Source organism: Somniosus microcephalus, chromosome 18, assembly GCF_052327205.1.
Source record: "Somniosus microcephalus isolate GS21.2 chromosome 18, FLI_Smic_1.0, whole genome shotgun sequence".
Lineage (NCBI taxonomy): Eukaryota > Metazoa > Chordata > Chondrichthyes > Squaliformes > Somniosidae > Somniosus > Somniosus microcephalus.
Genome location: NC_141004.1, coordinates 4867421 through 4887959, shown reverse-complemented (window position 1 = coordinate 4887959; position 20539 = coordinate 4867421). Strand labels below are relative to the sequence as shown.

Sequence of the window (20539 nt, the reverse complement as noted above, 5' to 3'; positions counted from 1 at the left end):
TTTGTCCACCTTGTGTTGTAGTGGAATCTGATCTTCGCTCATGGCCTTTATTGCTTTTTTGAACGTTTGTCTCTCGGCCAACCCGTTTGTAGCCGGATGATATGGGGCAGAGGTATAATGTTTCACCCCATTCTTCTTCATGAATTTCTGGAATTCTTCTGACATGAACTGCGGTCCGTTGTCTGAACATATTTGTTCTGGCAATCCATTTCTTGCAAATATCGTTCTTAGCACCGCGATCGTCTTTTCCGAGGTCGTGGTAGTCATCTTAATCACTTCTGGCCATTTAGAATGTGCATCCACCGCAATTAAAAACATGGAGCCCATGAATGGACCAGCAAAGTCAATATGTACATGTTGCCATGGGGTTGAAGGCCATTCCCATGGATGCAGCGGTGCAATCGGAGGTGCATTTTGCACTTTTTGGCACCCTGAGCAGCTTTTCGTCAGATCCTCTATCTGTTGGTCGATACCCGGCCACCACACATAAGCCCTAGCAAGGCTTTTCGTCTTGACTTCCCCCCCAGATGACCTTCATGCAGTTCCTTTAGAACTCTCTCTCTTAACTTAGGAGGAATAATCACCCTTGTTCCATACATCAATGTTCCTTGACAGACGGACAGCTGTTCTCGTCTTGCTGAGAATGCCGGTAACAGTGGATCACCATGTGCTGGCCATCCCTTCACTGTCACTTCGTAGACCTGGGACAGTGTCGGGTCGTTCCTGGTTTCTCTTTCAATACTTGCATTGGTGACTGGTAAACATTCAATGATGGTCGAGTGAAATAACTCAACAGGGTCAACCATCGGTGCCTCCTCCTCTGTAGGTAGTGGCAGGCGCGACAGCCCATCAGCATTACCATGCTGCTTTGTACCTTTGAATTCGATCTGATATTGATGTGCCCCTAGGAAAAGGGACCATCTCTGGAGTCTCTGCGCTGTCATCACCGAAACACCCTTCTTAGGGTTAAAAATGGATACCAACGGCTGGTGGTCTGTCAGAAGCGTAAACTTTTGGCCCTGCAGGTAATGATTAAACTTCTTTACTCCCCACACAAGGCTGAGAGCCTCCCTATCTATCTGAGCATAGTTGCGCTCAGCGGAGGTCAATGATCTGGATGCGAACACAACTGGCCTCTCCAGGCCATTTGGCAACTTGTGTGAGAGTACTGCCCCAATACCATATGGAGAAGCATCACAAGCCAAACGAATAGGCAGCGTTGGGTTGAAGTGAGCCAACACTTCCCCTGAGGTGATCAATGCCTTGCTTTTGCGAAAGGCCCTCTTACAGTCCTCGCTCCACTTCCATGGTACTCCCTTCTGCAAAAGAGCATTCAGCGGGTGCAGCACCGTGGATAAATTTGGCAGAAACTTATGGTAATAGTTAATCAACCCTAGGAACGACCTCAACTGGGATACATTATCCGGAGCGGGAGCCTTCACAACAGCTTCGATCTTGTCAGGAGACTTATGAAGCCTCTCCTGGTCAATGACATGACCACAGTACGAGATCCGCTTCTGAAAGAACTCACATGTCTGGCGATTAACTCGAAGTCCATATTCTTTCAATCTGGTGAGCACCAGTTCCAAATTTGCAAGGTGTTCCTCGTCATCATCTCCTGTAATCAGAATATCGTCCAGGTAACATTGTGTGCCTGGAATTCCCTGTAATACCTGCTCCATGGCCCTCTGCCAAATTGCTGGAGCCGATGCCACTCCAAAAACCAGTCTATTATACCGGTACAAGCCTCTATGCGTGTTGATCGTGAGATACTGGCGTGACTCTTCCTCAACTTCCATCTGTAAGTACGCCTGCGCCAGGCCTATCTTGGTGAAGTGTTTCCCGCCAGACAACGAAGCGAAGATATCCTCAATCCGCGGAAGTGGATACTGCACTGTGTGAAGCACCGGATTAACAGTGATCTTGAAATCGCCACAGATGCGAACCTTCCCCGGTTCCCCCGGCTTGTTGCTCGATGAACGCTTCATGACGGGAACAATGGGCGTGGCCCACTCACTCCAGTCTACCTTAGGCAGTACTCCTGAACGTTCTAGCTCTTCCAGCTCAGCTTCCACAGCAGGTCGTATCGCATAAGGTACCGGTCTGGCTTTGAAAAATTTCGGGTTTGCATGTTCTTCAACCTTGATGTTTGCCGTAATTCCTCTCAGTGTTCCCAGTCCCTGTTGGAACACCTCTTTAGCATCGTCCAATATTCTGGACAATCGTTTAGGTTTGACATCTTTTTTGATGTGCTTTTAAGGAATGCTAGTCCATATTTATTTTCCTAATCCACTCCCGTCCCAGTAGTGGTGGACCTCCCTCAGGTAGCACATATAAGTCCATTCCTCGGCTTTCTTTGCCCTTGTGGACCGCCTTTACCTCTATCTTCCCGATGGGGTATACTCTTTGCCCCGTGTATGTTTTCAATACAATCTCCGTATCCCGTAGGGGAATATGTGGGAATAACCTTTTGTAATCTTGCTTATTCATGACCGTCAATGCCGATCCAGTGTCCAATTCCATCTTCACTTGGACTCCTGCTATCTGAAATGTGACCCAGACTGTTTGGAGGTCTGCTTCATTACCAACATTGTGTACTCTTAGACTACCCAGTTCATTACTGCTGGAGTCTGAATTTGACTTCTGTTCGTTCGAACTGTTCTCTGTCACCTTATGTATCTTTCTGTACTTTTCCTGCGGTGACTTTTTGTTGCTGGTCTTCTATCCTGACCGGCATACTTTAGCTATGTGGCCAAGCCTGCCACATTTTCTGCATTCCTGATTTTTGAATCAGCATTGGTTCTGATCGTGCGTTGTCTTTCCACAACGATAACATTTTACTGTACCCAAGACCATTTGATTGGTGCTGAGTTCCGGTGACCGTAGCTGCATTTCCGCAGTGCCTCTCGCTGCGGCTTCGTGCAATGCTGCAATAGTGACAGCTTTATCAAGCGTAAGATCATTCTCCTCAAGCAGTCGCTTTTGTGTTCCTTCTTTTAACAATCCACACATAAATTTATCTCTCAGCGCATCTGCTAGTCCTGTTCCAAACTGACAGTACTTTGATAGCTTACGCAGTTCAATTAAAAATTCAGCGTTGCTTTCGTCTTTCAACTGCGTTCTTCTGTAAAATTTAAATCGTTCCGCTATCATCAGCGGCGTGGGGTTTAAATGATTTTTCAGGACAGTAACAATATTCGCGAAAGTCTGATCTGCCGGTTTATCTGGTGACAGAAGGTGCTTCAATAGCCCGTATGTCTTCGCACCCATTGAGCTTAATAAGGTTAGTGCTTTCTCATCATCTGGTACCTTATTTGCTTTACAATAAACTTCCATACGTTCTACATACGTGGTCCAATCTTCGATATCGCTATCAAAGGTATTAATGTTCCCATGTTTAGGCATCCTTGCAAGTTTTTTAATTTTTCATTTTCTCAAAATGGCGGCTTCCCGCGCTTGGCGGTCTTTCCCGCGCTCGTCTTCTTCCCCCGCCGACTACAATGGCGGATTCCCGCATTTGCCTTCTTCCCCCGCTGGCTGCAATGGCGATTGCCGTGCTGCTGCCGTTCTCGCCTCCCCAGCGGTTCTCAATTCCCCGACGCTGCTTTTACTCCCCCGCGGTTCCCGTGGGCATTCACGCTTCCCCTGCTGTTGCGCCTCTCAGCCCCGCATGCAGCCCGGTCCTTTACACCGGCTGCGTTTGAGTTCTCCACGGCTTTCGTGCCTTAAGCTGCCCCAGTCGCTGTGCCTCTCGGCCTCGATTGCAGCCCGGCCCTTTTCACCGGCCGTGGTCGAGTTCTCCACCCTTTTTCCTCCGTTTTCCCTCCCCCACTCCACAGTCAACGCGGCTGACTTTCTGCTCATGTCGCTGATCGGCTTACCCACCACCATGGTAGAAGGGATGATCACTGCCTGTCGCTGATGGAGGGCTTCGTGGTCAGAATTTTTCTTTTTAACCCGGGTTCTCGATGCCTCCCGTGCGATGGTGCTCAGCAGGATGATGAGGGCGGATGCCTCTTCTCGACGCCCGTTCTGAGGACGAAGCTGCCTTGGATGTAAAACTGCCGCAGGGTAAGATTGGACTCGTCGCCACTGTTAAGTCTGTGTGTCCCAGTTATGCTTATTATAAATCATTGGACACAGACCACAAGAATAACTTTAACAGGTCTTTACTATTCGGCGGTCAGAGCTGAACTGCCCAGCAACTCCCTACACAACACTTATATACCGGTGTGGTCACCACCGGTATTACAGTATACAGCAGCCAAGAGAAAGTAGTACATCTCTTAAGGTAGTTCTCTTAAGGTGGAACAGGTTACATACACCACAGTAGGTACAGCACGGGTTAGATACAGAGTAAATCTCCCTCTACATTATCCCATCAAACACTCCCAGGACAGGTACAGTACGGGTTAGATGCAGAGTAAAGCTCGCTCTACATTGTCCCATCAAACACTCCCAGGGCAGGTACAGTACAGGTTAGATACAGAGTAAAGCTCCCTCTACACTGACCCATCAAACACTCCTAGGGCAGGTACAGCACGGGTTAGATACAGAGTAAAGATCCCTCTACACTGTCCCATTAAACACTCGCAGGGCACATACAGCACGGGTTAGATGCAGTGTAAAGCTCCCTCTACACTGTCCAATCAAACACTCCCAGGGCAGGTACAGCACAGGTTAGATACAGAGTAAAGCTCCCTCTACACTGACTCATCAAACACTCCAAGTGCAGGTACAGCACGGGTTAGATCCACAGCAAAGATCCCTCTATACTGTCCCATCAAACACTCCCAGGACAGGTACAGCACGTGTTAGATACACAGTAAAGCTCCCTCTACACTGTCCCATTAAACACATCCCAGGGCACGTACAGCACGGGTTAGATACAGAGTAAAGCTCTCTCGACACTGTCCCAACAAACACTCCCAGGGCAGGTGCAGCACGGGTTAGATACAGAGTAAAGCTCCCAATACACTGTCCCATCAAACACTCCCAGGGCAGGTACAGCACGGGTTAGATACAGAGTAAATCTCCCTCTACATTGTCCCATCAAACACTCCCAGGACAGGTACAGCACGGGTTAGATGCAGAGTAAAGCTCCCTCTATACTGCCACATCAAACACTCCTAGGGCAGGTACAGCCCGGGTTAGATACAGAGTAAAGCTCCCAATACACTGTCCCATCAAACACTCCCAGGGCAGGTACAGCACGGATTAGATACAGAGTAAAGCTCCCTCTACGCTGTCCCATTAATCACATGCCAGGGCACGTACAGCACGTGTTAGATACAGAGTAAAGCTCACCCTACACTGTCCAGTCAAACGCTTCCAGGGCAGGTGCAGCAGGGGTTAGATACAGAGTAAAACTCCCTCTACACTGTCCCATTGAACAGATCCCAGGGCACGTACAGCACGGGTTAGAAACAGAGTAAACCTCTCTCTACTCTGTCCCAACAAACACTCCCAGGGCAGGTACAGCACGGGTTAGATACAGAGTAAAGCTCCCTCTACACTGTCCCATCAAACACTCCCAGGGCAGGTACAGCATGGGTTAGATACAGAATAAAGCTCCCTCTACACTGTCCCATCAAACACTCCCAGGGCAGGTACAGCACAGGTTAGATACAGAGTAAAGCTCCCTTTACACTATCCCATCAAACACTCCCAGGGCAGGTACAGCACGGGTTAGATACAGAGTAAAGCTCCCTCTACACTGTCCCATCAAACACTCCCAGGGCAGGTACAGCACGGGTTAGATACAGAGTAAAGCTCCCTCTACACTGTCCCATCAAACACTCCCAGGGCAGGTACAGCACGGGTTAGATACAGAATAAAGCTCCCTCTACACTGTCCCATCAAACACTCCCAGGGCAGGTACAGCACAGGTTAGATACAGAGTAAAGCTCCCTCTACACTATCCCATCAAACACTCCCAGGGCAGGTACAGCACGGGTTAGATACAGAGTAAAGCTCCCTCTACACTGTCCCATCAAACACTCCCAGGGCAGGTACAGCACGGGTTCGATACAGAGGAAAGCTCCCTCTACACTGTCCCATCAAACACTCCCAGGCAGGTAGAGCACGGGTTAGATACAGAGCAAAGCTCCCTCTACACTGTCCCATCAAACACTCCCAGGGCAGGTACAGCACAGGTTAGATACAGAGTAAAGCTCCCTCTACACTATCCCATCAAACACTCCCAGGGCAGGTACAGCACGGGTTAGATACAGAGTAAAGCTCCCTCTACACTGTCCCATCAAACACTCCCAGGGCAGGTACAGCACGGGTTCGATACAGAGGAAAGCTCCCTCTACACTGTCCCATCAAACACTCCCAGGCAGGTAGAGCACGGGTTAGATACAGAGCAAAGCTCCCTCTACACTGTCCCATCAAACACTCCCAGGGCAGGTACAGCACGGCTTAGATACAGAGCAAAGCTTCCTCTACACTGTCCCATCAAACACTCCCAGGGCAGGTACAGCACGGGTTAGATACAGAGTAAAGCTTCCTCTACACTGTCCCATCAAACACTCCCAGGGCAGGTACAGCACGGGTTAGATGCAGAGCAAAGCTCTCTCTACACTGTCCCAACAAACACTCCCAGGGCAGGTACAGCACGGGTTAGATAGAGAGTAAATCTCCCTCTACATTGTCCCATCAAACACTCCCAGGGCAGGTACAGCACAGGTTTGATACAGAGTAAAGCTCCCTCTACGTTGTCCCATTAATCACATACCAGGGCACGTACAGCACGTGTTAGATACAGAGTAAAGCTCACCCTACACTGTCCCATTAACACTCCCAGGGCAGGTACAGCACGGGTTAGATTCAGAGTAAAGCTATGCCAAATGTTTCAGTTTAAGCTGTAGAGCGAAGCTCCCGTTATTTTGTCCTAACCTTACTGAGGAGTCCTCAACCTTTTGAGTTTGACACTTCCAGCCTTGTGGCCTGTCTTGGGCAGAATATGTGCCAATTATCAGCAGTTCTGTGATGTTGATTTGCCCCAACTGAAAACTGGGTTGAGACTGCAAATAAATTTCACCCAGTCTACTTACAGCCAGTGGAAAGAAAACCTGTTGACCCCTGAGTCTGGGTTGGATTCCAGCACAGCAACCCTCGCGTATCCATTTATCTATTGACCTCCTCGTCACGCCTATAATTACAAGAGAAATTTTGCAAGCCCTTGGAAAGGTTGTTACCGTGACCCTCCCATCCATCAGAATTTCCTGGACACATTGTCTGCATTAAAGGTCCATTTTTCTTTGCTCACTTCCAATGCACCATTCTCGGGTTTGCACAGACTGCGAGCTACAAACACTTTCTACTCGCTTCTCCCAGGGGTGACCTGGTGTGCTTAGAATATGCAACTCTGAACCCGTGAAGTTGTGCCAGATGGAAAGTGCAGGGACCATGTGCTGAGCACGGGATCTTCACACGGAATGAAGAGCGGGAATATTTTTGCAATCTGGAAGCCATTATAGTTTTTAGCGGACAGGTGTGAACACAAGGATCTGACTGTGAGGGTCGTGGACTAGGCGAGGGAAATGTTTGAATTGTTATTCATCAAGGCATGCGTACCAGGCTACTTTTTCAAAAAAAATTCATTGAACATTTTTCTAATTTTGGTTTTCTGAATTTTGTTCCCATCAAAGTTAGACATGTTCAAAGGGGTGACTCCTGGTTTTTCACATTTTAGGCACTCGCATGTGTTAATATCAAACACTCCCAGGGCAGGTACAGCACGGGTTAGATACAGAGTAAAGCTCCCACTACACAGTCCCATCAAACCCTCCCAGGGCAGGTACAGCATGGATTAGATACAGAGTAAAGCTCCCTCTACACTGTCCCATCAAACACTCCCGGGGCAGGTACAGCACGGGTTAGATACAGAGTAAAGCTCCCTCAACACTGTCCCATCAAACACTCCCAGGGCAGGTACAGCATGGGTTAGATACAGAGTAAAGCTCCCACTACACAGTCCCATCAAACACTTCCAGGGCAGGTACAGCATGGGTTAGATACAGAGTAAAGCTCCCTCTACACTGTCCCATCAAACACTCCCGGGGCAGGTACAGCACGGGTTAGATACAGAGTAAAGCTCCCTCTACACTGTCCCATCAAACACACCCAGGGCAGGTACAGCACGGGTTAGATACAGAGTAAAGCTCCCTCTACACTGTCCCATCAAACACTCCCAGGGCAGGTACAGCATGGGTTAGATACAGAGTAAAGCTCCCACTACACTGTCCCATCAAACCCTCCCGGGGCAGGTACAGCATGGGTTAGATACAGAGTAAAGCTCCCTCTATACTGTCCCATCAAACACTCCCAGGGCAGGTACAGCACGGGTTGGATACAGAGTAAAGCTCCCTGTACTCTGTCTCATCAAACACTCCCAGAGCAGGTACAGCACGGGTTAGATACAGAGTAAAGCTCCCTCTACATTGTCCCATCAAACACTCCCAGGGCAGGTACAGCACTGGTTAGATACAGAGTAAAACTCCCTCTACATTGTACCATCAAACAATCCCAGGGCAGGTACAGCACGGGTTAGATACAGAGTAAAGCTCCCTCTACACTGTCCCATCAAACACTCCCAGGGCAGGTACAGCACGGGTTAGATACAGAGTAAAGCTCCCTCTACACTCTCCCATCAAACACTCCCAGGGCAGGTACAGCACGGGTTAGGTACAGAGTAAAGCTCCCTCTACATTTTCCCATCAAACACTCCCAGGGCAGGTACAGCACGGGTTAGATACAGAGTAAAGCTCCCTCTACACTGTCCCATCAAACACTCCCGGGGCAGGTACAGCACGGGTTAGATACAGAGTAAAGCTCCCTCTACACTGTCCCATCAAACACTCCTGGGGCAGGTACAGCACGGGTTAGATACAGAGTAACGCTCCGTCTACACTGTCCCGTCAAACACTCCCAGGGCAGGTACAGCACGGGTTAGATACAAAGTAAAGCTCCCTCTGCACTGTCCCATCAAACACTCCCAGGGCAGAGACAGCACGGGTTAGATACAGAGTAAAGCTCCCTCTACCCTGTCCCGTCAAACACTCCTGGGGCAGGTACAGCACGGGTTAGATACAGAGTAAAGCTCGCTCTACACTGCCCCATCAAACACTCCTGGGGCAGGTACAGCACGGGTTAGATACAGAGTAAAGCTCCCTCTACATTGACCCATCAAACACTCCCAGGGCAGGTACAGCACGGGTTAGATACAGAGTAAAGCTCCCTCTACACTGTCCCGTCAAACACTCCTGGGGCAGGCACAGCACGGGTTAGATACAGAGTAAAGCTCCCTCTGCACTGTCCCATCAAACACTCCCAGGGCAGGTACAGCATGGGTTAGATATAGAGTAAAGCTCCCTATACACTGTCCCATCACACACTCCCAGGGCCGGTACAGCACGGGTTAGATACAGAGCAAAGCTCCCTCTACACTGTCCCATCAAACACTCCCAGGGCAGGTACAACACGGGTTGATACAGAGTAAAGCTCCCTCTACACTGTCTCATCAAACACTCCCTGGGCAGGTACAGCAGGGGTTAGATACAGAGTAAAGCTCCCTCTACACTGTCCCATCAAACACTCCCAGGACAGGTACAGCACAGGTTAGATACAGAGTAAAGCTCACTCTGCACTGTCCCATCAAACACTCCCAGGGCAGGTACAGCACGTGTTAGATACAGAGCAAAGCTGCCTCTACACTGTCCCATCAAACACTCCCAGGGCAGGTATAACACGGGTTGATACAGAGTAAAGCTCCCTCTACACTGTCCCATCAAACACTCCCAGGGCAGGTACAGCACGGGTTAGATACAGAGTAAAGCTCCCTCTACACTCTCCCATCAAACACTCCCAGGGCAGGTACAGCACGCGTTAGATACAGAGTAAAGCACCCTCTTTACTGCCTGAATGATATGTTTCAGTCCAAATCACCTCCGACATTTTGATTTCTCTCACAGTCTGTCCTGGAATGGAAAGGAAATCGGACGGTTTCTATAACCATGCCCGACCCACAATTCTCCAGTGCTAATTTGGAAATTAACTCCATAAACTTCTCTCATCCCTATCTCAGCAAATAAATTTCTGTTTATCGTGGGATTAGTGCCTGATTAGGAGAAGAGTTCATCACGGTGTTGTGTTTATTGAGTCCAACAGATAGAAGAGCGAGTTGCCGAGCGGATGTCCTGTGGTATTGCTGATGGTAAATTGGACCACTGAATGATAGAATGATACATTCCGCCCATCATGCTCTTTGAAAGAGCTCTCCAATTAGTCCCACTCCCCCCTGCTCTTTCCTCATAGCCATGTAAATTTTTCCCCTTCAAGTATTTATCCAATTCTCTTTTGAAAGTTACCATTGAATCTACTTCCACCGCCCTTTCAGGCAGCGCGTTCCAGATCACAACAACTCGCAGCGTAAAAAACAATGTTTCCTCATCTCGCCTCTGGTTCTTTTGCCAATTACCTTCAATCTGTGTCCTCTGGTTACTGACCCTCCTGCCACTGGAATCAGCTTCTCCTTATTTACTCCATCAAACCTCTTCATGATTTTGAACACCTCTATTAAATCTCCCCTTAACCTTCTCTGCTCTAAGGAGAACAATCCCAGCTTCTCCAGTCTCTCCACATCACTGAAGTCCCTCAGCCCTGGGACCATTCTGGTAAATCTCCTCTGCATCCTCTCCTAGGCCTTGACATCCTTCCTAAAAATGTGGCGCCCAGAATTGCAAATAATGCTCCGGCTGAGGGCTAACAAGTGATTTCTAAAGGTTTAGCATAACGATGACTTGCTGTCTATAAAGATGAGGCTGTGGTACCAAGTAATGGCCGATGTATTATTCTGATGTTAAGGTGACTCTGTGGCTCAGCTATTGAGTTGCATTAAGGCCACACCATGTAATTGCTGTAAACATCAATAGAGGTCTCCAATATGATGAAAGGTTTTGATAGAGTGGACACAGAGAGAATGTTTCCACTTGTGGGGAAGAGCATAACTAGACGCCATCAATATAAGATAGTCACCAAGAAATCCAACAGGGAATTCAGAAGAAACTTCTTTACCCAGAGAGTGGTGAGAATGTGGAACTCGCTACCACAGGGAGTGGTTGAGGTGAATAGTATAGATGGATTTAAGGGGAGGCTGGACAAACATATGAGGGAGAAGGGAATAGAGGGTTACACTGATAGAGTTAGATGAGGAAAGACGGGAGGAGGCTCGAGTGGAGCATAAACTCCGGCATGGACTGGTTGGGCTGAATGGCCTGTTTCTGTGCTGTATATCCTGTGTAATCCTGTGGCATCCTGAGGTCAGGTAGACTTTAATTGTGGTTTAGTGCAGTAGATTGCCAGAAGCTTGTAAATGTTTAGCTCCAGGCCACATTCGTGGGAATCCGTCTTTCAGTGCCACGCTAATAATCAAGCAAGGTTCCAGCAAGGCCCCATTTCTCCAGGAGTGTCTCCCTCCCCATTCTCTGCCATTCCTCTTCCTATAAAGTCCTAAACGAGATAAGAGTGGGATCAGGGGACAGCAGGAGGGAGGATAGGGAGTAGGATTGGTGCAGGAGGAGGGATCAGGGCAGGAGACAGGGGGCAGGGTCAGGGGAAGAAACACGATAGAAGCCGAGTGGAGTCAGGGTTTGAGTTATGATAACTGGTTCGCTGCTGATGAAAATTCAATGTCTCATCTCCCAACACAACAAGATATAAGAGGGCAAACGTGATGATGTCCGTTTACTTTCTAAAACTTTCTATAATAATCACTCAAGAAACAGTCTGCCTGCTTCAAAACTCAGCAGCTGACGAACCTCACACCTTCTGGGTCCAGAACTACAGTTGCCGAGTGCTAGACTGGGTTTGATCTGAGTTAGGGAAATAAGAAATATAGAAGATAGGAGCAGGAGTAGGCCATTCGGCCCCTCGAGCCTGCTCCACCATTCAATGAGATCATGGCTGATCATCCAAATTCAGTACCCTGTCCCTGCTTTCTCCCCATACCCCTTGATCCCTTTAGCCTTAAGAAATATGTCCAACTCCTTCTTGAATATATTTAATGAATTGGCCTCTACTGCCTTCTGTGGCAGAGAATTCCACAGGTTCACCACTCTCTGGGTGAAGTAATTCCTCCTCATCTCTGTCCTAAATGGCTTATCCCTTATCCTTAGACTGTGACCCCTGGTTCTGGACTCCCCGACCATCGGGAACATCCTTCCTGCATCTAGTCTGTCTAGTCCTGTTAGAATTTTATAAGTTTCAATGAGATCCCCTCTCATTCTTCTAAACTCCAGCGAGTATAAGTCTAATCGACCCAATCTCTCCTCATACGTCATTCCTGCCATCCCAGGTATCAGTCTGGTGAATCTTCGCTGCACTCAATTGTGAGCGACAATTACCCTCAACATCCCTGGGTAAGCGAAGGAAAAAAATCAGCCACTCTACTGTAAAGTGTGTGTGTGTGTGTGTGTGTGTGTGCATGTTTATGTGCATGTGTGTGCAGCGTGTGTGCATGCACATCTGCGTGCGCCTATTTTCAGTTATGCGCCTGGATGGATGTTGGCTGGGAACAGGATCGCGATGCCTCCACAGTCGAATAGCCACCCAACTTCCACTGCCTGGGCTCACACGCCAACAGTTTCCGCGATGAACCTACCTCTTTTGGCTGTTTGATGGCCTGTTGTTGCTGCTGTTGCTGTTGTTGCTGCTGTTGTTGCTGTTGCTGTGTTAACAGCTGAAGGTGTAATTGTTCCTGTTGCTTCTTGTAATACTCCTGAAGCTGTTAATAAACGCAAGAAGGGAAAAAACACACACACAGAAAATACAAAGGATCTCAGTCAGGGTAAAAAAAAAACTCACAGATGAAGCAATCAGAAAATTAATATCAGAACAATAGCCAGCGCACAGTGCAAACTTCACTGCTATTCTGTGTTAGACAACACCAATTAAATTCTCGGTGGAAAGTTAATTATCTGTCAGTGCAATCCTACAAGGTCTGTGGGATCATTGTGTGCTGGTGACATGTAGATGAGGAACCTGTAAAATGTTGCTCGGGATGACTGCTATGTTTAGAAAGATCCGAGAAATATATTAATTTGGAATGGTTGCTCATTTAAAGTGAAAGGAACTGATTAAAGCAAGCGAAGGGCAGCACGCGTGCGCCAACACCGCTGGAATTAACTCTTCTCGCTTCAGTTCCTCGCCTTTTGTGTCATTGCAGGAATCCTTCTCGTTGAGCAGGAGGAGGCCATTCAGCCCCTCGAGCCTATTCCGCCATTCAATGAGATCAGGGCTGATCTGCGACCTATCTCCATTTACCCGCCTCGGTTCCGTAACCCTCGATACCCTCACCCAACAAAAATCTAACAATCTCAGTTTTGGAATTTTCGATTGACCCCCCCAGTCTCAACAGCTTTTTGGGGGAGAGAGTTCCAGATTTCCACCACCCTTTGTGTGAAGAAGTGCTTCCTGACATCATCCCTGAACGGCCTGGCTCTAATTTTAAGGTTCTGCCCCCTTGTTCTGGACTCCCCCCCACCAGAGGAAATAGTTTCTCTCTATCCACCCGATCAACTCCTGTAATCATCTTAAACATCTCGGTTAGTTCACCCCTTAATCTTCTAAACTCGAGGGAATACAAGCCCAGTCTGTGGAACCTGTCCTCATGATTTAACCCTTTTAGCCCCAGTATCATTCCGATGAATTCTTCTTTCATGTGTTCGGAAGTTTTCCGTCTAAGCTTTTTTCTCCGCAGATACGTTCCTCGTCCTCGAGCACCCAGGGTGCAACAGGACTCTCCCTCCCTCACTCAGGAGCGCACTGACTCCCAACCGCAGCACCTCCGCGACCATCAGACCTGAGATTAGCTGGCACTGCACCGACCGGGGATTGAACCCGGGTCCTCCTGGTCTGTGCAACAGGGCTTCAGCCGAGTTAGCTGGTGCGATTGAGGGTTATCACTGGCAGTGCTCGGGAAGCTGCTTTAAAGAGCGGGGAGCGGGGAGAGGGGGAGGGAGCGGGGAAGGGGGGAGCGGGGAAGAGGGGAGCGGGGAAGGGGGGGAGCGGGGAAGGGGGGGAGCGGGGAAGGGGGAGCGGGGAAGGGGGGAGCGGGGAAGGGGGAGGGGGGGTGAGGGGAAGGGGGATGCAGGGAAGGGGGATGCAGGGAAGGGGGGAGCTGGGAGAGGGGAGCAGGGGGCAGAGAAGGGGGGAGTGGGGAAGGGGAGAGCGGGGAAGGAGGAGCGGGGGGAGAGGGAGCAGGGAAGCGGGGGGGTGGAGTGTTTGCCTAGTGCTGAAGATATGCATTTTGTGTAGCCAGTGGCAACATCATGACAAGCCTAATTCTCCAGAGACATATCCTGTGAGATCTGATAAAGGAGGGGGTGTTCCCGAACCACAGTGGTAGCTGATTGATTGGACTTACATTGGGGGGTCAAACCCGCTCTTGAGGATCTAGTGATACTGAGAATCCCACTAACACCGAGCCGTTTAGCTGGGAACGCTCTGGTGGAACAGCGATTAAGCGCTGGGAGCCCTGATGTCAGTCGGTGACTGACTGCTGCCAAAGGGTAAACCGAAGCTGCTGACAGTGTGACGCAGTGTTGGTGCGAGAGGAGCGGTCTCGTGTCGCTCTCCCCTGCGCAATGCCAGCGTGCTGCTTACCTGCTGCAACATGACAGCCTGCTGCTGCTGTAGTAGAGCCTGTAGCTGGGGCGGAGACAGGATCTGCTGCATCTGTTGGGGGGTGATCACCTGCGGACTCATCATGGCCACTGATACAGGCACCTGCAACCAAACAACCAGCTACATTTAATTGAGGCGTTCAAAATCAGGAGGGTTTTGATGGAGCAGAGAGGCGGAAACTGTTTCCAGTGGCAGGAGGGTCGGTAACCAGAGGACACAGATTGAAGGTGATTGGCAAAAGAACCGGCGGGGAGATGAGGAAACATTGTTTTTACGCAGCGAGTTGTTGTGATCTGGAATGCGCTGCCTGAAAGGGCGGTGGAAGCAGATTCAATAGTAACTTTCAAAAGGGAATTGGATAAATACTTGAAGGAGAGATTTGCAGGGCTCTGGGGAAAGAGCAGGGGGGAGTGGGACTAATTGGAGAGCTCTTTCAAAGAGCCGGCACAGGCACGATGGGCCGAATGGCCTCTTCCTGTGCTGTGCGATTCTACAATCCTATAAGGAGTCACTGGGCGAAAGAGAAAGCGGGGGTGGGGGGGTGGAGGGTGAGTCGAGGGAAACGGTTAGCACCAATGTTCCCCGAAGGCGCGCGGCCGCGGGACTATCGCGAGGTCCCGCACAGGCCAATCACCAGCTCCCGTCACTGGGTGAGATACCTCACAGACCAATCACCAGCTCCTGTCACTGGGTGAGATACCTCACAGACCAATCACCAGCTCCCATCACTGGGTGAGATACCTCACAGACCAATCACCAGCTCCCGTCACTGGGTGAGATACCTCACAGGCCAATCACCAGCTCCCGTCACTGGGTGAGATACCTCACAGACCAATCACCAGCTCCCGTCACTGGGTGAGATACCTCACAGACCAATCACCAGCTCCCGTCACTGGGTGAGATACCTCACAGACCAATCACCAGCTCCCGTCACTGGGTGAGATACCTCACAGACCAATCACCAGCTCCCGTCACTGGGTGAGATACCTCACAGACCAATCACCAGCTCCTGTCACTGGGTGAGATACCTCACAGACCAATCACCAGCTCCCGTCACTGGGTGAGATACCTCACAGACCAATCACCAGCTCCTGTCACTGGGTGAGATACCTCACAGACCAATCACCAGCTCCCGTCACTGGGTGAGATACCTCACATACCAATCACCAACTCCCGTCACTGGGTGAGATACCACACAGACCAATCACCAGCTCCCGTCACTGGGTGAGATACCTCACAGACCAATCACCAGCTCCCGTCACTGGGTGAGATACCGCACATACCCGGCCCCACAGCAAAATTAAAGGAACCGCGCACAAAAGAGATGAAATGGAACATTGGTTAACACGTTGCCCAGATTGACATCCTAACTTCTACTACAAGCAACTATTTGGAAATGGAAATAGAAAATGACATTGTTGTGGACGGACACCCAGCCTGCTCCAGCGGTTTGAATTCATCGCTCAGTCTGTTGTCCTGCTGTTGGTTGAGGGAGGAATGTTGACCAGGACATTGGGAGAGATCCTGCCCTCATTCCAATAGTGCCGGAGGATCTTTAACAGGCACCTGGACAGCCAGGCGGGCCTCAGTTTACTGCTCTTCAGTGTCAGTACTGAGGGAGCGCTGCACTGTCGGAGAGGCAGTACTGAGGGAGCGCTGCACTGTTGGAGGGGCAGTTCTGAGGGAGTGCTGCACTGTCGAAGAGGCAGTATTGAGGGAGCGCTGCACTGTCGGAGGGGCAGTACTGAGGGAGCGCTGCACTGTCGGAGGGGCAGTACTGAGGGAGTGTCGCACTGTCGGGGGGCAGTATTGAGGGAGCTCCGTACTGTCGGAGGGGCAGTACTGAGGGAGTGCTGCACTGTCGGAGGGGCAGTACTGAGGGAGCGCTGCACTGTCGGAGGGACAGTACTGAGGGAGTGCTGCACTGTCGGAGGGGCAGTCCTGAGGGAGCGCTGCACTGTCGGAGGGGCAGTCCTGAGGGAGCGCTGCACTGTCGGAGGGGCAGTACTGAGGGAGTGCTGCACTGTCGGAGGGGCAGTACTGAGGGAGCGCTGCACTGTCGGAGGGGCAGTACTGAGGGAGTGTCGCACTGTCGGGGGGCAGTATTGAGGGAGCGCCGTACTGTCGGAGGGGCAGTACTGAGGGAGTGCTGCACTGTCGGAGGGGCAGTACTGAGGGAGCGCTGCACTGTCGGAGTGACAGTACTGAGGGAGTGCTGCACTGTCGGAGGGGCAGTACTGAGGGAGTGCTGCATTGTCGGGGGGCAGTACTGAGGGAGTGCTGCACTGTCGGAGGGGCAGTACTGAGGGAGTGCTGCACTGTCGGAGGGGCAGTACTGAGGGAGTGTTGCACTGTCAGATGAGACGTTAAACCGAGGCCCCATCTGCCCTCTCAGGTGGATGTAAAAGATCCCACGGCCACTATTGGAAAAAGAGCGGGGGAGTTCTCCCCGCTGTCCTGTCCAATCGTTATCCCTCAACCAACATCACTAAAACCAATTATCTGGTCATTATCACATTGCTGTTAGTGGGAGCTTGCTGTGCGCAGTTGGCTACCGCGTTTCCTAAATTACAAAAGTGACTACACTTCAGAAAGCAGTTCAATGGCTGTAAAGCATTTTGGGACATGCTGAAGTCATGAAAGACACTGTATAAATGCAAGTTCTTTCTCTCTAAATTGCCCCAAACATCATCCTTGATTGTTTTCCTCACTATTTGCTGGCTTGTAATATACCTCCAGGAGGCTAACAGCTCCCTTAACGTCACTCAGGCTGACTCTGTCTGAGCAATGCTTTCAATAGGAACATTTCTCTCTATAGCTGTAACTGTATCCTTAACTTTAAATCAACTCAGCCTAAACTTCTCCCTGGATTTAGAGTGTTGCCTCTAACCAGGTATGGTCACAGCTGCTTTATAAAAGAGTATGAATGCTTCCCAAAACTCGATGCGGTGCAGTACAGTCAAAGAGACGCGTGTGGAATCCACTTGGACAGTAGGCAAGAAATGAAAGAGCAAACCAGAACATTGAACACATCCCACGGGCTGCTGTATCAGGCAGTCCATTCATACTTTCACCAACAGACACTGGCTCTAAATCCAGTCCACACTGAGGGGGACGAAAGTCCCTTCTTTTTCCGATTGATGGAATGTTCCTGGTGAAAGAGTCCTGGGATGGTGGCTGTCCACCTCCGAGAGAATGTGCACCAACAGCAAATATCATCTGAGTGAGTCCAGCAAGCTTGAATCGGGGTGATTCAGGCCCAGTAGACCAGACATCCCTCGGAGGCCATTCCAGAAGCAGCTTAAGCTTTCAGCCCTTCCACCCATCACCTCAGGAACCTCCATGCAGCAGAAATAAGGAAAGCCTTTACACTGGAAAACATGGTAGTCTTGACCTGTAATTCTCAAATGACCTGGGAAATGGAAGTTATCACACCTTTGGGAACAGTGACCACTGAATGATCAAGTTTAACATGACCTGTGCCAAAGTCTAGGAGCCAGGTTTATAACCTTAAAAGGGTTAAATTCAAAAACATGAGGGAGAATTAAAACAAAGGGATCGGAGAAGACAAATGGAACACCTTTAAAGGAATAACGCTGGGCTTACAGGACAAATACACAGCTCAAATCAACAAACTCAGACTAGTGTAATGGTTACGTTACTGGACTAGTAACCCAGAGATAACAACAGAAAATGCTGGAAAAACTCGGCAGGCCAGGCAACATCCGTGGAGAGAGAAACAGAGTCAATGTTTTGGGTCATAACCCTTCTACAGAACCCTTCTATGGTAACCCAGAGACCTGGACTAATGATCCAGGTTGACTCTTAACTGGCCTCGCAAGCCCCTCAGTTTGTAACACAGACTGCAGCGGTTCAAGAAGGCTGCTCACCATCATCTTCTCAGGATAACTAGGGATGGGCAATGAACGGCAGCCTTGCCAGCGACGCCCACAACCCGAGAATGAATTTAAGAAAAGTCAAAACGTAACGGTAAAATATTCTTCCCGTACCACAGCGGCAAGGGGACAGTCCAAGAAGAGATGAGAACATTAGAAGATGTGAATGGGCTTGAAATCGAGCATGAGCACACAACAGTGAATATTCCCGGTGATTACTCCCTCCAAGTAGTCACAATGGACAACATGAGCAACATTTCCTCACCTCAAAAAAGAGTATCAAGGCAAAATTCAGGACTTTGATATAAATGAGGGAGAAAATCTAGACAAGGTAAAATGGCTTAAATCAAATAAATCCCCAGAGATGAGATTTATCCCAGAGTGTTGAGAGAGACGAGGTGAGGCTTTGACAATCATTGTGAGGGCGTTAATGGACCCTGGGAAGGTTCCAGAAGATTGGAAACAGACTCATTTGGTGCCCATATTTTAACGGTTGATGAAACAGACGCAGGCAACTCCAGACCCATTAGTCTAGAAAATAATGGGATCGATTATACCGGAGTAACCAACAGTTTCAGACGGGAAGATCTAGCCTCACCACCCTCCTTCATTTCTTTGGACAACCCAAGCTCATCATTGAGATACTCTGTACCTAGATTTCCAAAACGCTGTGATAAAGTTCCACATCAAAGGTTCCTCGTTAAACTTAAAGCTGTAGGGATTTGTGGGAATACTTGGGAATTGATAAGAAACTGGCCGAAGGGTAGAAAACAACAGGAACTGGTTCGAAGAGTTATGCCACAATGCGGGGCAGGGAGGTGGGGATAGTGAGTGGGGGGCCCCAGGGCTTGGTGTTGGGACCACTGCTGTTTCCAATTTACATCAAAGACTTGGATTCACAAACTCAATGTAAAGTGAACAAATTTGCAAATGCTAACAAACTGGGACAGGTAGTGGAATTGGAGGAGACAGCCCAGAGATTACACAATGAGTTGGACAAAATATATACAAGAGTAGGACAATGGCAGATGAAATGTAATACAGACAGGTTCAAAGTGCAGCACATCGGATAGAAAACACATGTCTTCGACATGGCTAAGGATGAAGTTGAAATCAACTTTGGCGTGTTAATAGACTCAACACTAAACACGTCCAACCAATGCAGAACAGCAATCAATAAAGCCAAAACAATGCTGAACCACATCATGATAACAGTGGACTACAAGTCAGAGAAAGTCATGATCAAACAGCGATCTGGTCAGACCTGGTGTCAGCTGTGGCTCAGTGGGTAGCACTCTCTCTCGCCTCTGAGTCAGAACAGTTGTTGGTTTCAAGCCCCACTCCAGAGACTTGAGCACAAAAATTCAGGCTGATGCTCTAGTGCAGTGTTGAGGGAGCACTGCACTGTCGGAGGGGCAGTACTGAGGGAGCGCTGCACTGTTGAAGGGGCAGTACTGAGGGAGCGCTGCACTGTTGGAGGGGCAGTACTGAGGGAGCGCTGCACTGTTGGAGGGGCAGTACTGAGGGAGCGCTGCACTGTCAGAGGGGCAGTACTGAGGGAGCGCTGCACTGTCGGAGGGGCAGTACTGAGGGAGTGCTGCACTGTCAGAGGGGCAGTACTGAGGGAGCGCTGCACTGTCGGAGGGGCAGTACTGAGGGAGCGCTGCACTGTCAGAGGGGCAGTACTGAGGAAGCGCTGCACTGTTGGAGGGGCAGTACTGAGGGAGCGCCGCACTGTCAGAGGGGCTGTACTGAGGGAGCGCTGCACTGTCGGAGGGGCAGTACTGAGGGAGTGTCGCACTGTCGGGGGGCAGTATTGAGAGAGCGCCGTACTGTCAGAGGGGCAGTACTGAGGGAGTGCTGCACTGTCGGAGGGGCAGTACTGAGGGAGCGCCGCACTGTCGGAGGGGCAGTACTGAGGGAGTGCTGCACTGTCGGAGAGGCCGTCTTTCAGA

At 49.8% G+C, this 20539-nt stretch overlaps 1 protein-coding gene across 3 annotated transcripts in view; it reads right to left on the bottom strand.

Annotated features, from left to right (window-relative positions):
* Positions 1 to 20539, bottom strand: part of foxp4 (forkhead box P4) — a 728261-nt gene that overhangs the window by 292862 nt on the left and 414860 nt on the right. For all 3 annotated transcript variants that reach the window (XM_086010975.1, XM_086010973.1, XM_086010974.1), the window contains 2 exons: positions 14668 to 14790; positions 12665 to 12787 (listed from right to left, as the gene is read on the bottom strand). In XM_086010975.1, coding sequence (XP_085867101.1) covers positions 12665 to 12787; positions 14668 to 14790 — 246 coding nt within the window. The remainder of the gene's footprint in view (positions 1 to 12664; positions 12788 to 14667; positions 14791 to 20539) is intronic.